Source organism: Ctenopharyngodon idella, chromosome 9 (assembly GCF_019924925.1).
Source record: "Ctenopharyngodon idella isolate HZGC_01 chromosome 9, HZGC01, whole genome shotgun sequence".
NCBI classification, from domain to species: Eukaryota; Metazoa; Chordata; class Actinopteri; order Cypriniformes; family Xenocyprididae; genus Ctenopharyngodon; species Ctenopharyngodon idella.
This window is the reverse complement of record NC_067228.1, coordinates 29595870-29616976: the sequence shown is the minus strand read 5'-3', so window position 1 is coordinate 29616976 and position 21107 is coordinate 29595870. Positions and strand designations below refer to the sequence as shown.

The 21107-nt window shown below is 38.2% G+C and overlaps 1 protein-coding gene across 17 annotated transcripts in view; it reads right to left on the bottom strand.

Moving 5' to 3' along the window:
• Nucleotides 1–3946: 3946 nt before the first annotated feature.
• The window catches only part of LOC127518793 (plakophilin-4-like), a 263494-nt gene continuing 246333 nt past the window's right edge, over nucleotides 3947–21107 (bottom strand). For all 17 annotated transcript variants that reach the window (XM_051905907.1, XM_051905908.1, XM_051905905.1 and 14 more), the window contains 7 exons: nucleotides 19450–19600; nucleotides 19057–19249; nucleotides 18837–18921; nucleotides 18643–18760; nucleotides 6502–6627; nucleotides 6240–6313; nucleotides 3947–5464 (listed from right to left, as the gene is read on the bottom strand). In XM_051905907.1, coding sequence (XP_051761867.1) covers nucleotides 5228–5464; nucleotides 6240–6313; nucleotides 6502–6627; nucleotides 18643–18760; nucleotides 18837–18921; nucleotides 19057–19249; nucleotides 19450–19600 — 984 coding nt within the window. In that variant the 3' untranslated portion in view covers nucleotides 3947–5227. The remainder of the gene's footprint in view (nucleotides 5465–6239; nucleotides 6314–6501; nucleotides 6628–18642; nucleotides 18761–18836; nucleotides 18922–19056; nucleotides 19250–19449; nucleotides 19601–21107) is intronic.

Genomic DNA, 21107 nt, shown 5'->3' with positions numbered 1-21107 from the left:
ACAAGCTACAGGTGGTACAAAACACAGCAGCTAGAGTTCTTACTAGAACCAGGAAGTATGACCATATTATCCTGGTTCTGTCAACACTGCATTGGCACCCTATTAAACATCTTATAGATTTTAAAATCTTGCTAATTACTTACAAAGCACTAAATGGTTAAGCTCCCCAGTTCCTGAGCAAGCTCTTAACGCATTATAGTCCCTTCAAGTGTATTGCGATCTCAGAATTCTGGCCAGTTGATAATAGCTAGAATATCAATATCAACCGCAGGCGGTAGATCCTTCTCCTATTTGGCACCTAAACTTTGGAACAATCTTCCTAGCATTGTTCAGCAAGCAGACACACTCTATCAGTTTAAATATAGACTAAAAATGCATCTCTTTAACCTGGCATACACATAACACATTATCAATTTATATTTTCATATCCATTAAAGGATTGTTAGGCTGCATAAATTAGGTCAGCCGAAACCTGGAACACTTCCTATAACACCCGATGTACTCGTTACATCAAAAGAAGAATGGCATCTTCGCTCTTTGTTTATCCTGAGGTCTACCATAGTCAGTCAGATCTGGGCCGTATCCGGAGCAGATGGAGGACCTGCACCTAGACACGATCACAATGCATCCCTTGAAGTGTCAGCAGAGATTGTGTCAACTAGACCATCCCCTGCGAAGGCCTCATCGACACGACAGCCAGTGGCACAGATCCCCAACAAAACGTTTCCTTACCGGCGGGATGAATCCGATCTTCAACTAGATGGAATTGGATTAAATATTTTGACTGTTGTGATCCCAGTCTGACTTATGACCTGTAACGCTGCCTGAATCATAATAATGTACTGTTCGTTGTTGGCCAGAGGGAAACTGGCCCCCCGACTAAACCTGGTTTGTCTCAAGGATTTTTTTCTCCATTTTGTCACCTGTTGGAGTTTTTTTTGGTTCCTTGCTGCTGTCACCTTTGGCTTGCTTAATTGGGGACACTTGATATTCAACAATGTTTTTGATCTGCCTGTATTGACACCATTGTATGCGAACTGAACTGAGCTGGATGATGACATCATTGTTTTCTCCAGAGCCGATGTATAGATAAATTAACTAAACTAATAACTATTGATTTTTACATAGGAATGAATCAATACTGAATTTACTTAAGCTGGACAATGACACCATTTTCTTCTAGAGCTGCTGTCCAGCCAGTTTATTTGCCAGTTATCACTGTAAAGCTGCTTTGACACAATCTGCATTGTAAAAAGTGCTATAAAATAAAGGTGACTTGACTTGGCTTCTAATTTGTGAAAAAAGGCAATAAAAAAGGGGGAAAAAGAATAACACAAAATATACTCTGTTTCGTTACATTTCACGCATACTGTATGTGCTGCTGTTGAATTGCACTGCATACAAGACCTGACTTATTCCGTTGTTGTTCATTGAAGAGATAATACATGACATATGAACTGAGTATGCTGAATCTGTTGTGCACTGTTTCATTGCACTGTTTACAAGAACTAACATATTGGCCCCCCCCCCCCCCCCCGCCCCTTAATGATTAACTGTACATTCAGTTAATCATTAATTACTAGGATATTTTTGTTTATTTATAGCATAAATGTGTGTCTTTTTAAATGTTTAATAATTTGTAAATAATGGCTAATATGCCCTACTATATGTTAAGTTAATCATTAATTACTATTGTGTCCATGCTTAACTAATGCATAATTGTGAACAAGTAAATCATTAATTACTCATTTATTTATGCTTAACTAATGCATAATTCAGGATCCTTAAAATGTAAAGTTAATCATTAATTACTAGTGTGTTCATTCTTAACTAATGCTTATTTGTGAACAAGTTAATCATTAATTAATGCTTAACTAATGCATTATTCTGGACCCTTAAAGTGTTACCAAGTCAGTTTTATGGGCCTTATGTTTCTTTCCTCTGGGGAAATGGAGTGAGAGTTACTCTTCACATTCCTTTTGGTAGTAAAAGGTGTAGGGGAATTTACAGTTAAGACTCAAAGACCAGATATGATATGAGTAACTCTCACTCCATTTCCTTGTCCTTTGGATGAGACATTAAACCGAGATCCTGACTCTCTGTGGTCATTAAAAATCCCAGGATGGCCTTGAAAAAGAGTAAGGGTGTAGCCCCGACATCCTGGCCAAATTTGCCCATTGGCCTCTGTCCATCATGGCCTCCTAATCATCCCCATATATTGATTGGCTTCATCACTCTTGTCTCCTCTCCACCAATAAGCTGGTGTGAGGTGGGCGTTCTGGTGCAATATGGCTGCCGTCGCATCATCCAGGTGGATGCTGCACATTGGTAGTGGTTGAGGAGATTCCCCCTTCCATATGTAAAGCACTTTGAGTACCCAGAAAAGCACTATATAAATGTAAGGAATTATTATTATTATTATATGATGAATGAAGACCAGGAGTCAGAGTTAAACAAATAAATTGAAGAAAATTTTACAGAAGAATAGTTTCATCAGCAGAAGTCAACTTCAACACTCACAAGGAGTACAATATTACATTGGTATTCAGGGCATTAAGGTGGTTTAGATTGTACCTATCAGACCATTACCATTTTGTTTATTTAAACAGGGAAAAATCTAAGATAACATCAGTAAATTATGGAGTGCCGCAAGGATCTGTTATTTTTTAATATATATGCTGCCACTTGATAATATTATTAGAAAACATGGAATTAGTTTCCACTGCAATGCCAATGATACTCAGTTATATATCTATATATATATCATGATCAGATGAAATCTCTAAGTTTCCAAGTTGACAGAGTGTGTTAAAGATATAAAATATTGGATGACCAGTAATTTTCTTTTATTAAATTCAGATAAGACTGAGGTATTACTTTTTGGACCAAAAACAAATCTTAGAATACAATTTGCATTTAGAAGGATGTACTGTTACTTCATCCTCTACAGTTAAAGACCTGCAACTTGTCCTTTGAAAATCATATTTCATATGTTGCAAAAATAGCATTCTTCCACCTCAGAAACATTGCTAAGCTACGAAATATGTTATCTGTTATATGCATTACTAGCTGGCTGTCCTGCATCCTCAATAAACAAGCTACAATTAGTCCAAAATGCAGCTGCTAGAGTTCTTACTAGGTCAAGAAATTATGGTCATATAACACCAATTTTATCATCTCTACACTGGTTACCTGTTAACTTTGGTATCAATTATAAAGTATTGCTCCTGTAAGGTCCTAAATGGTTTAGCTCCTGTGTATTTAACCAATCTTCTATTACCCTACAATCCATCACATTCTTTAAGATCACAAAACTCTGGGCTTCTAGTAGTATCTAGGATATCGAAGTCCACTAAAGGATTTCACATTTAAGGTTTTCACATTTGGCTCCTAAACTCTGGAATAGCCTTCCTGATAATGTTCGGGGCTCAGACTCACTCTTCCAGTTTAAATCTAGATTAAAGACACTCTTTTGCCAAACACTCACATAATGCATCTCATATCATTGTACTTCAGTTATATCAGATCAACTGCACATGACTATCTTTGCTTAATGTTATGAACAGCAGCTAGGCTAATAATTCTCCATTTGCTTTTCTGTTTTATTTCTGGATGCCCATCCCGAGGTGACTAGAGTACATCAGCTCCAGTTTGGATCCAGCCTTTTATGAAGACTTCATATGCCTCAACACTTGTGAAGAGATGACCTCAACCCCTGCGAGGACTTCAGATGACGCAAAGTCTGGATCAACATGCACCATTCGAAATTTTGCTATATATCCTATTCATTGTTAACATGTATTCATTACTTCAATAAGCTCATTTTTTCTGCCTTAAATTAATATATTGTTTAAATTAATACATTGTTAGCTATACATTGTTAGCTAACAATTAACGTGATTTGTATATGTACATTTCTGAAATTACATAATTTGGACAAAAAAGCTGCTTTGAAATGATATGTATTGTGAAACGTGCTATACAAACAATACAAAAAGGTGAATTGAATATTTAAACCCAAAGGGAAAGGGAAAACAGGCATGTGTCTAGAAACACAGGCATATATTCACAGCCATACTATATACGGATGCATGATATGCAGGAAAAAAAATAGTAGGCTAAATCGTGCGCACGCTTTACTAAGTCGTTCCCTCGATTTATAAATCGTGCGCATGATATACTTATTTATTCCCTAGATTTACTAAATCGTGCACACGACATACTAATTAGTTCCCTTGATTTGATAAATTTATAAATTACGCCGTTCTTTCTCTTCATGTGAAATCCTAGCATTTCTTTAAAAAACAGTCTGCAAACATATGCTGAGCATTTCATGTTATGGCAAAGCTACTGGAGAGAGCAGTGGGCATAATTATGGTGGGCAGTGTTTTGTGTGATGTCGAGCAGTGAATGCAGATATGATGGCTAGATTGCACTTACAGAACACTGAGATCTGATCACAATGCGTCCTCTACTACCTCTGGACCGGAACACACAGATTACACTGTCTTTTCAATGTGTCGACAGATCACAATGTGTGATCTTTTCAATGTGTATGTGAACAAAATCTGGATACAGGTCGCATATTAATGCCAAGTGTAAACACAGCCATACACATTAAGTTCATATTTTGTGTCTACTCATAATAACACAACACCATAAAAAAAGAAACAAATAAAAACAAATAAAATAAAACAAATAAAAAACACCTATATAAAAACATGGCACAACTTTTTTTTTTTTTTTTTACCAGTGTAGTAAAGCATAGACCATGCAGCAGTTTTTTACCCCACTCAATCTAAAATAAAATGAAAGATATGTACAAGACTCCATAACATTCACAATATCAACAACAGGTACCAGTACAATGTTCTGTATGAATTAAATCCTTCATATTAATCATTATGATCATTTATTTATTGTTTTGACAAATTGTAGTTTATGGTCAAGTGCTCCAAGTTTGTAAGAATCCCTCAGCTTTTTCCTCACTTGCTAAAGTTTTCAATAAGAACAATCATCTAAAATCTACACTGAGTTCAAATCTATACAACATCTCTCCAGCCCTCTACATACAGAGTTCATGAGTAATTTTCATTTCCATTAACCCTAACACACATTCTGACAGACATTCTAAATCACGTTCATCAGCTTTACATCCATTACTCACATCTTTTTAAAAACAATGTATTCCAACATCCATTTCTGTGTTAGCCTGTAAGCTGGGTCTCTATACCCATGAATCGGGGGATCCTTGGTAATGTTCATTGTAGTGCGATGATCTCCTGGTAGAAGAGTAAAACTCCACATACTTGCTTCTGGTTTTAAAGCCATGTGTCTGGCTGTAATCAGTGGGAAAATAGTGCACCATCTTTTCCAGACATGAGCCCTCATAGGCATGTGGTGAATGCAGGTATGTGCGGTAAGTGTCATAGTTTCTGTGGCCTATTTCATTGGCATGATACACCTGCAAACAAACAGAACAATCAGGGTCTTATTTATTCTGCCTTTCGGCAAATTTTGTTTGAATCATTCACAGACAACCTACAGGGCATTCTACAAAAGAACTCTGTTTCAAAAACCCTTGAGAGCTGCCATGTACATAGGCAGCTACCTTGTATGGCGGCATGTTAACCCAAATGGGGTTATTATTAGTGAACGAATTTACACACTCTACATAAGGTATAATAACCTACATAAGAAATTATACTTTTCATAAAGTTTTAAAAAATTAAATTAAAAAAAAAAAATTTAAAAAATGTTTTAAAACAATTAAGACTTGTGTTTTTAACTGGTTTCAATAATAATTTTGTAGTGCAGTATATGAAATTATAGTCCAAATTATCTACTGTTTTACAAAAATCAAGATTTAATGAAAATTACAATAAAAATGTACACTGTCAAGGTGCATTGCAGTAATGGGAATTTTTTGTTGTTGATGAAAATAAGCTTATTTGTCATGAAAATGTAACAATAAAAAGTTTACTGGACATAATAATAATAATAATAATAATAATAATAATAATAATAATAATAATTTAGGGTGAAATGTGACCTGGACATTTTTGTGAGATTCATATCAGGTGAAACAGTCTATTTTAGTCATTTACACTCATAGTATTACATGAAAAGTAGGTGAAGAAAGATAATGCGTTCTTAGTAGACAAGACACTGTGTTTTGGAACAGAGCATGCTTTCTCTCTATGAGCTGAGTGGCTGAGTGTCCAGTTAAGCTGTCTCACCTGTTCTTGTCTTGACCCCTCTCTGCTTAGGGAAGTATATGGCCCAATGTAATACTGAGAGGCTTTTGCAGACCCTTAAATAAAATCAACTTGGAATTAGGTGGATTCATGTAGCTCATTTTTAGAAACAGCATCCAGTCAGTTTTTAGATTTGGAGACCAGATTACTTTACAATAGAATTTCAAAAGAAAATCATTATGAACAGTAAAATTGGGTTAACAACAAAAATCAATTAACAACCTGTTAAAGGAAGTTCTCATACCTATATATTTGCTTTTATCAATGTCCTTTTCTCCTTGGTAATTATAGCACTGCATAGTTTGAGTCTTCTGATTATCAGAGTGTTCTTTGATGTCCAGCATGGCAGGAGATGATGATGTGCTACCCACTACGAAAACAACAGTTCACAACTTAAATTGGGATGTCACATAATTAACCCAATATTGAGATCATGTAAATTGTGAATGAGGTAATATTAACATTGATATTTTGCTCTTTTAAAGCAAAAAATATGTTTAAAATGAAACAATTATGAGAGGCTACAATGATTTAGGTACAAGGTGTTCTTAGGCACAAAGCAGCTGAAACGCCTTAACCATGGTAAAATCCAGTAATTCAATTAATTCAACATTGTTTATGAAAATGTAAAAATGAATAAGCGATCACAATATGCATTAATATAATTATATGCGCAAATGAACAACATCACTAAAATTAATTCATTTATATGTTTCCAGAAAAAAATACTACTACTACTACTACTACTACTACTAAATGACATAGGTCAGTTTCAAAGAAGTGTGAAGTGATCATTTACAGCTCTTTTTTTTCTTTTTCTTAGGCCCCTTTTTTATTTTGAAAGTTTTCTATGTTCTATATTATTCTTATTATTATTCTATCATATCGCTCAAAAGGGTACACACAACATTTGTGTTTTTGTACACTGATAAAACTCCTTTCTGGTAAACAGAAATTTTAAACTCATATCTTAAAAGTGACAAGTAAGTTTAATTCAAATATACTGACAGTGCAACACAGAGCACAAATGAACCTTTGTTGTAACCTTTGTTCCCTGAGAACAACGAGACACTACGTCCATCAGGTAACGCTATGGGGAACGCCTCTGGCAGGACAGTGTCTGAAGCTTGTGTACAAAGAAGCCAACCCCACTGGCTGCTGATGACCTCAAATGACTTTGCGTCACCAGCCCCATAAAAGGGCAGCTGGATCATCACATACTCTGATGTATTTTTCTCTGATTAAGATGCAGCAGGCATGATGGAGTATGGCAACGCTACCCAGCACTTGTTCCCACTCAGGGAACCAAGGTTACATGCGTAACCAAGTCATCCCTTTTGTAGAAACTCGATGCTGCTTCATCGGCCAATACTATGGGGAACTGAATGCCCACTACGTCATACTGCAAAATGCCTGCCCAGCAAAACAGTGTAAAGAATCAGCATTTGAATTTCAACAAAGGTGAAATTCAACAAATTCAGATAAACTGAACAACTCTGAACATAAAATGAGCTAAAGTCACAACAAATCAACAGCAAAATAAAAGCAAATTAAGAAGAATAAAGGAACGTAGTAAGTCAATTCAGCTGCATAATTTATTCATGCCGCAATGCATGCTGGGAGCCATGGATGAGTTTTGTACTATGGTGGCTCCCATCATGCATTGTGGCATGAAGCTTTATGTTGATTGTCACCATTGTTGAGATTCATCCACTGTGTCTAGATGAACAGATGTTCAAAACTTCCTGTTCACAGTGTTTTTAAACTCATTCAAATTATCTTATTGTCACAGCACTGCAGGATCTCATGCTGTAGCATCACAGGGCTGTTATAATCAATAATGTGAGAATAACACAAGTAATATATTACTAATGCGAGTAATAACACATCACACAAACAATGAGAGATTAAACTCTGGAAAAGATTAGCGAATCAGACCACTAAATGATAATTACATCATCAATAAGCAGCCATCATGACTAGATCTCACTTCTTTTGGCTTTTAACAAAGGTGCCTTAGAAACAAAACTAAGGTCAATAGCCCAACTACAGCAAACAATGATCACTATAATGGTGACTTCATATGAAACATTTTCAGTAAAACATCTTAACCTCTGTTAATTCTCAATAAGAACTTCCTTAGATGCATGACAGAAATAAAGACAATCTGGTTAGTAATAATAAGTGAAGCTGGTAATGCTGTTTATGGAGTTGTTTAATCATCCTCTGTTGAGATCTTGAGAGATTTAATGTCTTCTTTTATCTTCAGTTGATTTCATCTAAGGTTGTGGCTGGAAGTCAGTTGTAGTTCTGTAGTTCAGTTGTGATTCAGTATTATTATCAGATGAACAATTCTGCGATTATATCAGTAATAATATTGATGTATTTATTGAGACTAATAAGTCAGAGTCCGTTTCTCCCTCTTTATTATGGGAAACATTCAAAGTAGTAATCCGAGGTCATATTATTTCATACACTGGTTATAAGTACAAGCAAAAAAAACAAAAATTACAAGACCTGGTTAATTCCAACATTGAAATTGACAGGCAGCTTCTTAATAATCTTTCTATAGCTTTGAAAAACTCCTTGCTTTTCTCAGGTATCACTAGGGGAGGGATAGAACATTGTGTCTCTCTCTGTGCTGATGACCTGCTCTGTGTTTCAAACCCTGTCGGTTCAGTCTCTGATTTGTTGCATATTTTTAACACCTTTGGATCCTTTTCTGGATACAAACTTAATATAAATAAAAGTGAATGTTTCCCAGTAAACAGTTTGGCTAAACAAATTCCAGCTGGGGTGTTCCCATTTCAGTTATCATCCACAAAGTTTCGTTACCTGGGAGTAAATATTTCGCATTCCCCTGATCTATTATATCAGTATGATTTTTCTAAATTGCTCTATGTCCTTTTTATACAATTTAATTCTTCCTTATGTTTTGCCGTCATCCTCTCGTTTTAAACATCAATGGGAAGAAGAACTCGGATGTAGTTTGGATTTGGAATGGTGGGAATTAGCTGCAGGCAAGGTTAACTCTTCTTCATCCTGTGCCAGACTGAGTCTGATTCAATTTAAAGTTTTTCATAGAATTCATTTTACAAACCTCAAATTAAGTAAGCTATTTCCGGGTGTGGATGCCACTTGCAATAGGTGTTCTCTAGCTGCTGCTGATCATACCCATATGTATTTTTCTTGTTCAAAGCTGGAAGATTTTTGGTATTCCTTTTTTGATACTTTTTCTAAAGTTTTGAATATTTCCCTTGAACCATGCCCTCTGATTGCTATTTTTGGTGTCCCATCGGTTTTAAATAAAAACACAAAAAAGTATGTTAATGTTCTTGCCTTTGCCTCATTGATAGCTCGCAGACAAATTCTACTACACTGGAAGTCTTCTAAATCTCCTCCTCCTTTTTCATGGTTAGAAGATTTGTTGTCTTTTCTATATATTGAAAAAATTAAGTCTGCGTTAAGAGGTTCCACTGAAAAATTTTATAAAAACTGGGGTCCTCTACTTTTATTTTGTCAAAAATATGGCACTTATTTTTGTTGATTTGTAATATATATATATTTTTAATTATTCTATGGAGTCATTTGTTTATTCTTCTGTTTCATAGTCTTATTTTTTTTTTTTTTTCTGAAAATGTACTTAAGTTTTATTCTCCTTCTTGGGGGTGGGTGGGGATTTAGGGCTCACTGAGGGTTGTGATTGTTCATTTTTGTGTCCACTCTTAGGAGTTGTCAATAGAAAAAAAAGGAATGTATAGATTCATTAATATTGTTGTTTTCTTTGTATATTCCCCAAAAAACAAAACAAAAACAAAAACAAAAAAAAACAAACAAGAAAAAAACTATGGCAGCCCCGGTGGCCACGGAGAGGCACTTATGGTTGAATCTGAGTGCCATAAAAGATAAGTATAAGAACTTCCTTATGGACGCCCCGCTTGCGCCCCCTGGCCTCTTCGCAGTAAACACTGTTGTTGAGAGGTTTCAGGAGGCCAGTAAGCAGGCGGCAGTGTTCCAGAAGCTCCTCCCCTATCGCTCTCAAGTCTCCGGGGCTGCTGAGCGGGAGCAGCCCCAAACATCTAAAGCCAGCTCCTCACAACACCGTGCCACTCAAAAACAGAGCGTTGCCACCCGAGCTCCCCCCCAGAAACAAGGGGGATCGGGGGGACGCTCTCAGCCGCAGCCTTCGAGGGGTAAGACAGACCTGAGGGCCATCATTATCGCCAAGAAGGCTGTGGGGAAGAAGTCCTGACGCTACCAGTGTAGGGGAGTGTACCAGTGCAGTGTACACTACCAGTGCAGTGTACCAGTGTAGGGGAAATCCTTTTCGCATGATCAAGGTCACGCGGCAATGCTTACGTGCCTTGGCTATGTGGAAGAAACCCTGGTTCCTATCTCAAGGGCCCGTGCTGGGAGCTCCTTGTCGTCGCAAGATGCTAATGACGGATGCTTCTCTCATGGGTTGGGGGCGATCTTAGATGGTCACTCAACTCAGGATCTGTGGAGGGGACACCATCTCTCCTGGCACATCAATCGCCTGGAAATGTTGGCTGTCTTTCTTGCTCTCAAGAATTTCCTCCCAAAACTCAGGGGCCACCATGTTCTTGTCCGGTCAGACAATACATCAGTGGTCGCCTACATAAATCACCAGGGGGGTTTGCGCTCGCATCCACTCTGCGGCCCGTGGAATGGAGGCTCCACCCCGATGTGGTGGAGCAGATATGGAGGGTGTTCAGCCGGGCACAAGTGGATCTGTTTGCGTCTCAAGAGACGTCTCACTGTCCACTCTGGTTTTCCCTCACGCATCCGGCTCCTCTCGGACTGAATGCTATGGTGCAGACGCCCTGTTGTTACAGTGTTGGAGCTCCTGCAGGAGCGATTCACTGTAGGGTTATCCCCATCTACTTTGAAGTTCTATGTGGCGGTCATAGCGGCCTGCCACATACCTATAGGTGGTATGTCTCTAGGGAGATACCCTCTAGTGACATGTTTTCTCCATGGCACCCTGAGGCCTGCAGTACGCACTAGGGCACTGGCATGGGATTTGGCCATGGTGCTCCAAGGCCTTTCCCTAGCTCCTTTTGAGCCTATTGAGGAGGTTCCAGTCAAGTTTCTGACTCTGAAGACATTGTTCCTCCTTGCTATTACTTCTCTTAAAAGGATAGGAGATCTCTAAGCTTTGTCGGTTGCCCCACCGTGCTTGGAATTTGCAAAATAAAGGCTTTTCTTCATCCCAGACCAGGTTACATCCCTAAGGTCCCCACTAATGTGGCTAGATCTATTGTGCTGCAAGCCTTCTGTTCTCCTCCCTTCGGGGATCCAGACCAGGAACGAAATAATCTGCTGTGCCCAGTTCAGGCGTTGGATGCTTATGTCCACTGAGCTGCCCTGTGGCGCAAGGCGGAACAGTTGTTCATTTGTTTTGGGTCTCCTAGAAAGGGGTCCCCAGCATCTAAGCAGAGGATGAGTAAGTGGATAGCTGAGGGTAGGGGTGACCCTGAATAGTCGACGATTCGTAGCTTCGATAGGAGGAGCCCGATTCGACTACCAATCTCACAGTCGAATCTTCGCAGAGGTGTTATGAGACGAGATATGGGGGTGCTCAATATCTGATTTTACATAGACCTACCAGTTTTCTCCCAATAAGTTAATATACAGCCTATTATGATAATGCTATAAATAAAAAAATGTGAAAAGAAAGAATCTGACTGGATTTTTTTTCCCAATCAGGTAGGAGAAAAGTGATTTCAAAACATTTCAGCCGGTTCTAATTTGATTTTTGGATGCTGTGAATGCTAAAAAGACTGCCACTCCAGTTTAATGTTTATAAACAATATATTGTCATTGCAGTTAAAAAGACAAAGTTGACAATTCTGGCTATACTTTCATTATTTTAATTTAATAATTTTAATTTATTTATTGATCACTCTGGGTTATCTAATTTAACTATTTGTGGCTTGTGTTTTGAATAGGCCTATATGTTCCCCTGCACTTTAGGCATTTTGCACTTGTGACTTGATTGACTATTTCATTTTTTTATTAATATTTTTATTTATTAGAACGGTATATTCTGTTATAATTTAATTCTGTAAATTAATTTTTGATTGTTTTTCGGTGCATCGATGTTGCGCTGTAGAGTTAAAGCTTGCTCGCACAGGCAATTTAGCCGATTTAATTTGATTTGCCGACATGTGAAATGCATATCTATATTATTTATATAGGCCTATATATTTTATAATCCAAAATGTTTTTATTCATTTTCTTCTATATTTTGTGTGGTTTTCTGTAGTGGCTGTGAATGTTTATACACATTGCCTTTCATTTCAGTTAAAAAGTCATTGTCAGTTTTGTCTATCACTTGACAGGCAGTTTGGTCGCTTTATTAGAAATTTGTTTCTCTGTGCCGTGTGTGAGAGGAAATAAAAAGTTGTCTTAAGGCGCGGGTATAGGCCTTACTTCATTTTCCACGTCCTGCTCCATCTCTTGAACGCACGAGCCTTTCAAAGTAGCCTATACTCCTTTGGCCTTATTAAGCGCAGAAAGAGTTTGTGCGCACTATCTAGTGGACCCCGCTTCTGACGTCTCGTCACACCATCGGACTGATTTCACGTGTGCTTTATAACGACATCACGCGGAGCGTTCCCAAAGCATCATCTCGATGCAGCGTCTCGTTCCCTCTTCAGGGAACTAAGGTTACAGTCGTAACGGAGACGTTCACTCAGTCACATTCCTCACTGAATGGCTCATTATGTGGCTCATTAGAGGCAGGGTCTTAATCTCCTCAGGTGTGAATCACAGCATTATTCATGAAGATTCACGCCTCTTTGCATATAGCCTGTCTAAACAAAAAGTGTCTTAGAAATTTTAAATCAATACATTGTTTTATGCGTACGAGTAGGCAGAATGATTTTTACATCATTGTGAAGTGAAAACTCTAGGCTAAAATATACAGTTCCCAAAACGTTTCACTTACAAGTATGAAATTTGGTAGATGCATGTAACAAAAAAAGTCCCCAGAAGCAAAATCTGAAAACCCACCAGGAAGTGAGATATTTTTAAATTTTTCTGCAAAATTTTTGCAGTTTTTGCCATTTCCATACGTTGTACTTTAACAAGCTCCTCCCAGAGATTTTCTCAGATAAACAACTATATATGGTCAGTCTAATCTAAAGGCCTTTGCGACGTTAAATTGCAAAGATCTTGAGTTTTCGTTGAAGGCTTTGTCCGTGGCAGCCTGACAAAATTCGATGTTTCGCCATGAAACAGGAAGTTGTTGTAACTCGGGCATACAATGTCCGATCTGCCCCAAACTTCACGTTTTATTAGAATCCTGGCCTGAAGACATCTACATGCCAATATTCAGTTACATTCACAACGCCACCTGCAGGAAACAGGGAATGTCATGTTTTACACTGTGATTAACTCCTCATTGAGATTTAACCAGAACAACATCATATTTGATCAGTCTAATCATAAGGCCTTAGTGATGTTAAATTGCAAAGATCTTGAGTTTTCGTTGAATGGTGTGTCCGTGGCGGCCTGACAAAGCCTGATGTTTCGCCATGAAACAGGAAGCTGTTGTAAGTCAGGAATACAATGTACAACCTGCCCCACACTTCACACGTTCGATAAGCGTCCTGGCCTGAATACCTCTACATGCAAATATTCAGTTAGTCATAGCGCTACCTCCAGGAAACAGGAAATGGCATGCTTTACACTGTAATTCACTTCCAGAAAGACATTTAAATATGCCATGCTAGAAACATGTTAAATCATGCAACACTTGGCTAAGAGCTAATGTATGCGATTAATGCCATGAAACAGGAAGTTGTTTTCACTCAGGCATACAATGTCCAATCTTCCCCAAACTTCACATGTTTGAGAAGAGTCATGCCCTGAACACCCACTGGCAACAGGAAGTGGCGTGTTTAACACTGTGATGCACTATTAGCAACATACTAAAATATGCAATTGAGTACTAAACATGCTACAAACATTCTAAAACATGCTAGCAACACTTAGCTGAGTCCTCAAGCATGCTACTATCGTCATGAAACAGGAGGTTGTAACACAAGCATACAATGTCCAATCTGCCTTAAACTTCACATGTTTGATAAGTGCCCTGGCCTGAAGACATCTACATGGCAAAATTTAGTTATAGTCATAGCGCCACCAGCTGATAGCAGGTAGTGTGGGTGGCAAATACAAATGACTGACATGGTCAACCTATATTTATATACTTAAATGCATATTGCCCACCGTGCTCTGTTTTCCTAAAGCCACCGGGTGGTGGAGGCATGGGTGCAAGGGCCCTTTCATTGCTGCTTGCAGCTTTAATTTTGAATAAGTAGACTTCATGACTGCTAAAAAGTTGTTAGTTGCTTCGCTTCACTTCAATTCACAAATCCTCTCCCTTGGCCTCATGGTATAGTAAAGTGTCCATATTAGTCATAATGGACCAGATCTAGGAAATATGTCAGATTGTACCTGTTAAATAGTTTCTCTCTCTCTCTCTTTATTTCTTAAACCACCTTCTAAGTAATAGGACTGGAGCCTACCTCAGTTTCTTAGGCCAGAGGTAGGGGAAAGCACCCTGGACAGATGGCCAGTCCATCACAGGGCTCTCTCTCACACATACAATCACACATAGGCAATTTTGACTGTCTAATTCACCTAACCTGCATGTCTCTGGACTGTGGGTGAAACCAGAGTACCCAGAAGAAACCCACTCTGACACGGGGCACTAAATTATGGAAGTTAATTAATGCCAAATGTTTTTGAAATAAAAAGCCTGTTGAATTTCACTAATTGGAAAAAAAAAAAAGAAAAAAAGAAAAAGAAAAGTGCATTGCATTAACCGTGCTTGCATTTTAATGCATTGTATTTTTAGGACTTGCATTTTTGTGGGCTGAAATTTAACATGGTTGTATATTTATGCTTTGGATATTTCAATTCAAAACATTTCACCCACATTTTCATTTTTAAAAATTCAAAGATTCAGATTCACCTTTCAGATTTCACTTCCAACATATTCAGTCTGTTTAAAAATACAACCTAAAACATTCAACAGGCAATTTTCGGTCCATTTTATTTCGCTTTACATATTTGCTTCCACAAATTCAGTGGTTCAAATTCGACAGAAAATTCAACATTTTATTTCAAACACTTTTGGCATTAATTAACTTCCATACTAAATGGTTTAACATGCACTAAATGGTTAAATGGATGAAAATTCTTTTGATAACTTTTTAGGGATAATGCTTGTCAAGTTTCATGTGAATTGAATGAATGGCCTATAGGAGGAGTTTGGAAAAGTAAATTGGGAAAATTTAAAATGGCAGAAAATTTTAATAAATTAATGAATTATGCAATTTCACATAAGGACACAGTATGCTCAAAGCCGCATAAGCAATCATCATGGCCGAAGCTTGACATTAACACCCACCAAGCTGCTAAATGTTGGTAGATTTCAGCAGTGGTGTGTAACAGTAACTCCTACTAGCCACTTCGGCTGGTTGAAGTTTATATATATAAAATACATTTTTCAATTGTAGTTTTTTTTTTTAAAAAAGCTTCTGAAATAATAAACTAAGTGCAATGTAGTGTTTTTTTGTTTTTTTTAAAAAGTTGATTTTTTGATACATATCAATACAGAAATATCTGAAACGCTTGCAATACTCATTTTCAGCAGAATTGATACACGATACCAGCAGCACTTTCTCGCTCTCTCATCTCTCTGACGGCGAGTTGACACACAAACCCGCCTCATCTCAGTCGTGTGATTATTTTTTGGTGTGGGATTGCGCTTATTGCGAATAATTTTACTCATTCCTGCAGATTTTGTGCTCACACCCATAGTGCGCACACATAAAGCTGCCTCTCAGTACTAAATTGAGTACTTTTTCCGCTGCTTATTGTGCTTAAACAGTCAAATACACTGAAAATAATGTTAAAACAGCGAACTTGGTGAGTATTCACGTAAACACAGTCAGTTATGTTTTAAGTAAATGCAAACAGTTGAGAAAGAAAACGCATGTATAGCATTATAATGGACCTGTGCGTCAGGTCTTAAAGTGACAGCAGCCTAATATACCTGCTGCCAAATTATGATATATATATATATATATATATATATCATGCACAGCATAAATGAGTACACCCCCTCTGAAACTTCTGAAAGTCAGCAATTACTCAATTACTTAGAAGACATGTTAGGGTTCTTTAGAGATATAATGTTCCAGCAAGTCTGCTTAATCAATTACCAAAGAAGCATGTCAAAATTATTCAGGAAAAAAAGATTTTCTTATCAAGGTGATAAAATAAGTAGCAAAAATGAGTACACCCTCCTAAAAGTTACTAAATAAAACAAAATAAAGATTTTCTGGTGTAAGTTTAAGGCAATGTTTGATCAACTGGTATGTTGAACCAAAACATTTAAAGAGAAGTAATTTCTTGACAATTAAAAGTGTTATATAGCCCACTGAATCATTCTCAGACTTAATGCTGACAACAATGGAACCACTTGGGAGAGAACTGTCAGGAGACTTCTTTCTTAGCACAAAGGAGGACAGTGGTACAAGAGGATTACCAAATCATTGTTTTAAGTGTGAAAATACAGCAAAAGTAACACAGAAATTCAAAAACAATGGACTTGTGAAAAGGCCCCTGAAATAATCAGGCCTTCATTTTCAGCTTTCATTTAGTGATGAGGGATTTTTTTGCTAGACAAAGTGCAGGAGAAATACCAAGCGAGTGTCTCAGAGCCAGCAAAAGCTATGAAAAGAGTGCTTATCTCACAGAGTAAGATGCAGCCTGCAGAAATGACATGCATGGTTGTTGTTCTCACTGGAACTACCTACTGTAGCCAAAGCACAAAGTCAGTTAGCCATTTCCAAAGCCCATACTTACAAAATATAGATTCTGGGAATCAATACTCTGGTCTCATGAGACCAAATCAATCATTTTGGATCTAACAGCATTCAAAATGTTATGTTGTTGCTAGAGGAGGAGTACAGTGAGAAGTGCCTGGTCCCCACAGTAAAGTTTAGTGGTAGTAAAGCTCTTATATACTGTAGGGATGTATGAGTGCTGAAGGTGTGAGGGAGTTGTGCTTTATCAATGCTGTCATGAATTCCCACACCACCGTGTAATTTAATACACAAACTTGAAACAGAAGATGTTACCTTTTCCTCATTCCCTGTATTGTTGGGCATTTTTTCAACATGACAATGAGGATATGCATTCTCCCAAGGTGAAAAACCTTCTGTGGACATGTATTGCACTCAATCTTAACACTCTTGAGCACCTGTGGGGGATTCTGTAGAGACGAGTTGAGCAACACTCCCCATTAAAGATCAGGGCATTTAAGGAGCTCATCATCCAGGAGTTAAACAGGACAGATGTGACAATTTGTCATGAACTTGTACACTCCATGCCAAGAAGGGTCAGTGCAGTATATTCAAAATTATGGAGGGCATACTAAGTACTAGAATATTATACATTTGTTGAATTAAGTCTAAGGTGTACTCATTTCTGCAATCCTTAATTTAAACAAAATTGGCTAATTTACCTATTCTACATTTTAGTTTTGCCATCTTTCCATGAATTGTATTAGTGATCATAAAGAAAATACATCTTTTGTATTTGTTCAGAGGGGGTGTACTCATTTATGCTGTGCATTATATATATATATATATATATATATATATATATATGGTAGTTTTTCCCCATGGTCTCAATGTCAAAATTGTGGCCAGTGAAAATGACTTTGGAAAACCACTAACCACAGTGGCTGGTGAGCAGAAATGCCAAGCCCTGCCAATTTGTGTCAAATCTAAGTTTGTCCTGATCCCCCGATCATGATGAAAATCAAAATTATCTCCAACAGTCCTTTGTAAATGTTTCAAACACAACATTTTTCACATAATTTTCAGCTCAATCTGGGGGAAATCAACTTTTTTTCTGGGGTGCATTATACCAAGATCTCCATCATCCTACTGTCCGAAGTTCATCTTCAGTCAACAGTGCTCATTAATGTATGTGTTTGTGAAACTGCTAAAGATGCATCTTTTGTGAACATTTGGCCCATCAATACTAAGTTAAGTCAAGTAAAGTCAAGTCACCTCTATTTATATAGCGCTTTTTACAATGCAGATTGTGTCAAAGCAGCTTTACAGTAATAACTGGTATATAATTTTGGCTGCACAGCAACTCTTAAAGAAAATGGTGTCATTGTCCATCTTAAGTAAATTCAGTATTGATTCATTCTGTTGTAAGAATCAATAGTTATTAATTTAGTTAATTTATCTATATCAGCACTGGAGTAAAATGATTAAATATAAATGTTAATGTGTTTGAGTGTGTTTGTGTGAGGTGTGATTCTAACTTGTGTGGTGCACAGAGGACATCTGCAGTGTGGTTGATGGTACTGTTGTCTGTGATTTAAAGCGCTGTCTCTCCAGAGTTGACACAGGAGTAAGGAAGTCATTCTGATTCCAGCCGTCCTGCTCAAACACAAGAAAAAATAAAAACACACACTTTGATGTGGAGCAATTGTTGCCTCACTGTGCTGCTGCTCACCTTCTTATAGATGGCTCGCAGGTCTCTGTACTGCCACAGCATGTTCAGCACCTGAGTGGCAGCCTTCACCACCTTCATAGAGTATCTGCAGCACACACGTGAAAAACAAGATGAAGATCAAGAAAGTATATGATTTGTACATGTGTGCAGTACTGACTGATAACATCAAAGATGAACAAAATAAACATTTATTTGTGTAGTGTTCATACCAGTCACTCACCTTTCTCTTCTGCCCTTGGTGATATTGACGAGTTTTTCAATGCCACCCGTGTCTGCCAGGGCTTTAGCATTTTCAATGTTTCTTCTGGTGACCTCATACAGAGTTCGGCAGATCGCCGCCACCGTATCATCTGACAGCAGTCTGGTGTTTTCCCCAGGCAAACGGTTTACCAGGTCCCGCATAGCATATTTTCCTGAGATAGAAACAACATGAATCTTCAAACTCACAAGATTAGGATTATGAATCTTCTGACATATTTGATGTGATATTTGTGTGAACTGTAAGAATTATTTGTGGCAGCTATCATGATTAAAGTAAACAGATGTCAACAAAGTTAACAGATAACAAATAATGCATGAGTACAATATTATAAGTTGGTAATGGCACTCTCACCAATCAGTTCTTTATTTCTCACGTCCAGGGCCATGTTTCTGAGTGCTGTGGCAATGGAACAAACCACTCTGTCATTATCCATGCGCAGTAACTCAACCAGAATGGGCAAACCTTTGTCCTTACGGACCGCTGCGCGAATATATGCTGCAAACTACAGACAGATTCAGATTAACACACATTAAAAGGCAGAAAAGAGAAATAACTTTTCAAATTTGCACAGGCCACAAAATGGCCGCCTCTTAGTCACCATTTTATAGAGTAGCTTCTCCTCTGGTTTTAGCTAGAGTAAGTTTAAGTTGGCACTCGTCACTTCAGTTAGATCTATGTCTAGTGTCGGCCTCTCGGCCGCCTGACATTGTTTGCTTGTTGAGCTTCGCTTTATTTATTTCCTCTTCTTCCGTGAAGTTCAGAGGTGAAGCTTAGCGGCCTAGGCTAGGACTAGGATTAGGTGTTTTTCATTATAAATCACCCTTTGTATTACTATCCCTTGTTAGGTTGGATAGCTCCTAGTTCTGGCCTCCTTCCGAGGGAGCTGTTAGGCCATATGCCCATTTCCCCTTGTTGGTGTACTTGCAATGGCTGAAGACAACAGCTGAGGTAGTAGGCTGTTGTGAGCCTCCCTGTTGCTGTTGTTTCAGGTGGTAGGCCCTTATCTTTGCGTAGATAAGTTTATGCTGTGTATGCTAGGCCCCACTTTCTAGAACCTCATTCATGCTATGAATTTGTCTTTCCCCTGAGCCCCTTGAATTAACATTCAGGTTTGAGGTTACGGTGCTAGCTTATTTAGCTCCCGTTCTCTAGGGTTCAGTACAGATGTTTTTCTGTTTTGTGAGAGTATTTATCCTTTTCTGGATAGCATGTATAATATCAAAGCATTATGTTTGCTTTGGGTTCTAGGTTTTGCCCTACACGTATGTGAGCTTTACTCCTAGTGCTGCCACAGGTTAGCACCTGTTCTCATAATTAGTAGGCTTGTGTTTAACCTGTTTAAGAGCATGGTGACTATTTGTACTCCCCGTTTGGGTTTGGTGTTTCACTGAGTGCATCACCTGATGGACTGCACACTCAGGTTGAGTGTAGGGAACCTCACGTTCAGTTTGGTTCTGTTAGCTCCCTTTGGTTTGATCACTGCCACAACAGCTATATTGCATATACTGTAGGAGTTGTAGGCTCTATCAGTTTGAGCCTCCTTCTAGTATGGTAGCTTGTGTTTTACAAGCGTTGCTGGTAGATGTTCATGAGTTTTGCTCACTTAATTTAGCACTGCCACAGGTCTATGCCCGTGTCTGTTTGAGGTAGTAGGCCTTTTTAGGCCTCCTTCAGACCATGGTAGCATGCTATTGTGCCTTTTGTAATTGTAGTTGGTACATTGCCTGTTGGAATGTGTAGACTTAGCTCAGATTGTGTTAAGCTAGTTACCCACAACTGTTGGTTGGGTTAAGAGCTGGTCCCCTTTGAGCTTGGTCCCCTTTATAACCAGTAGCTGGCGCCACGTGTTTGTAGGCCCCGTTAAGGCCTCCTTTCAAATAGCATGTTGGCACAGTTCTGTGCTGGTTTGTTTCTCTGCTAAAAGATAGGAGTAGGCCCTCTTTGAGGCCTCTCTCAGAGTATTGTGGCGGAGTGTGTACTCCTCTTGTTTAAGAGTAAAAGGTGCTTTA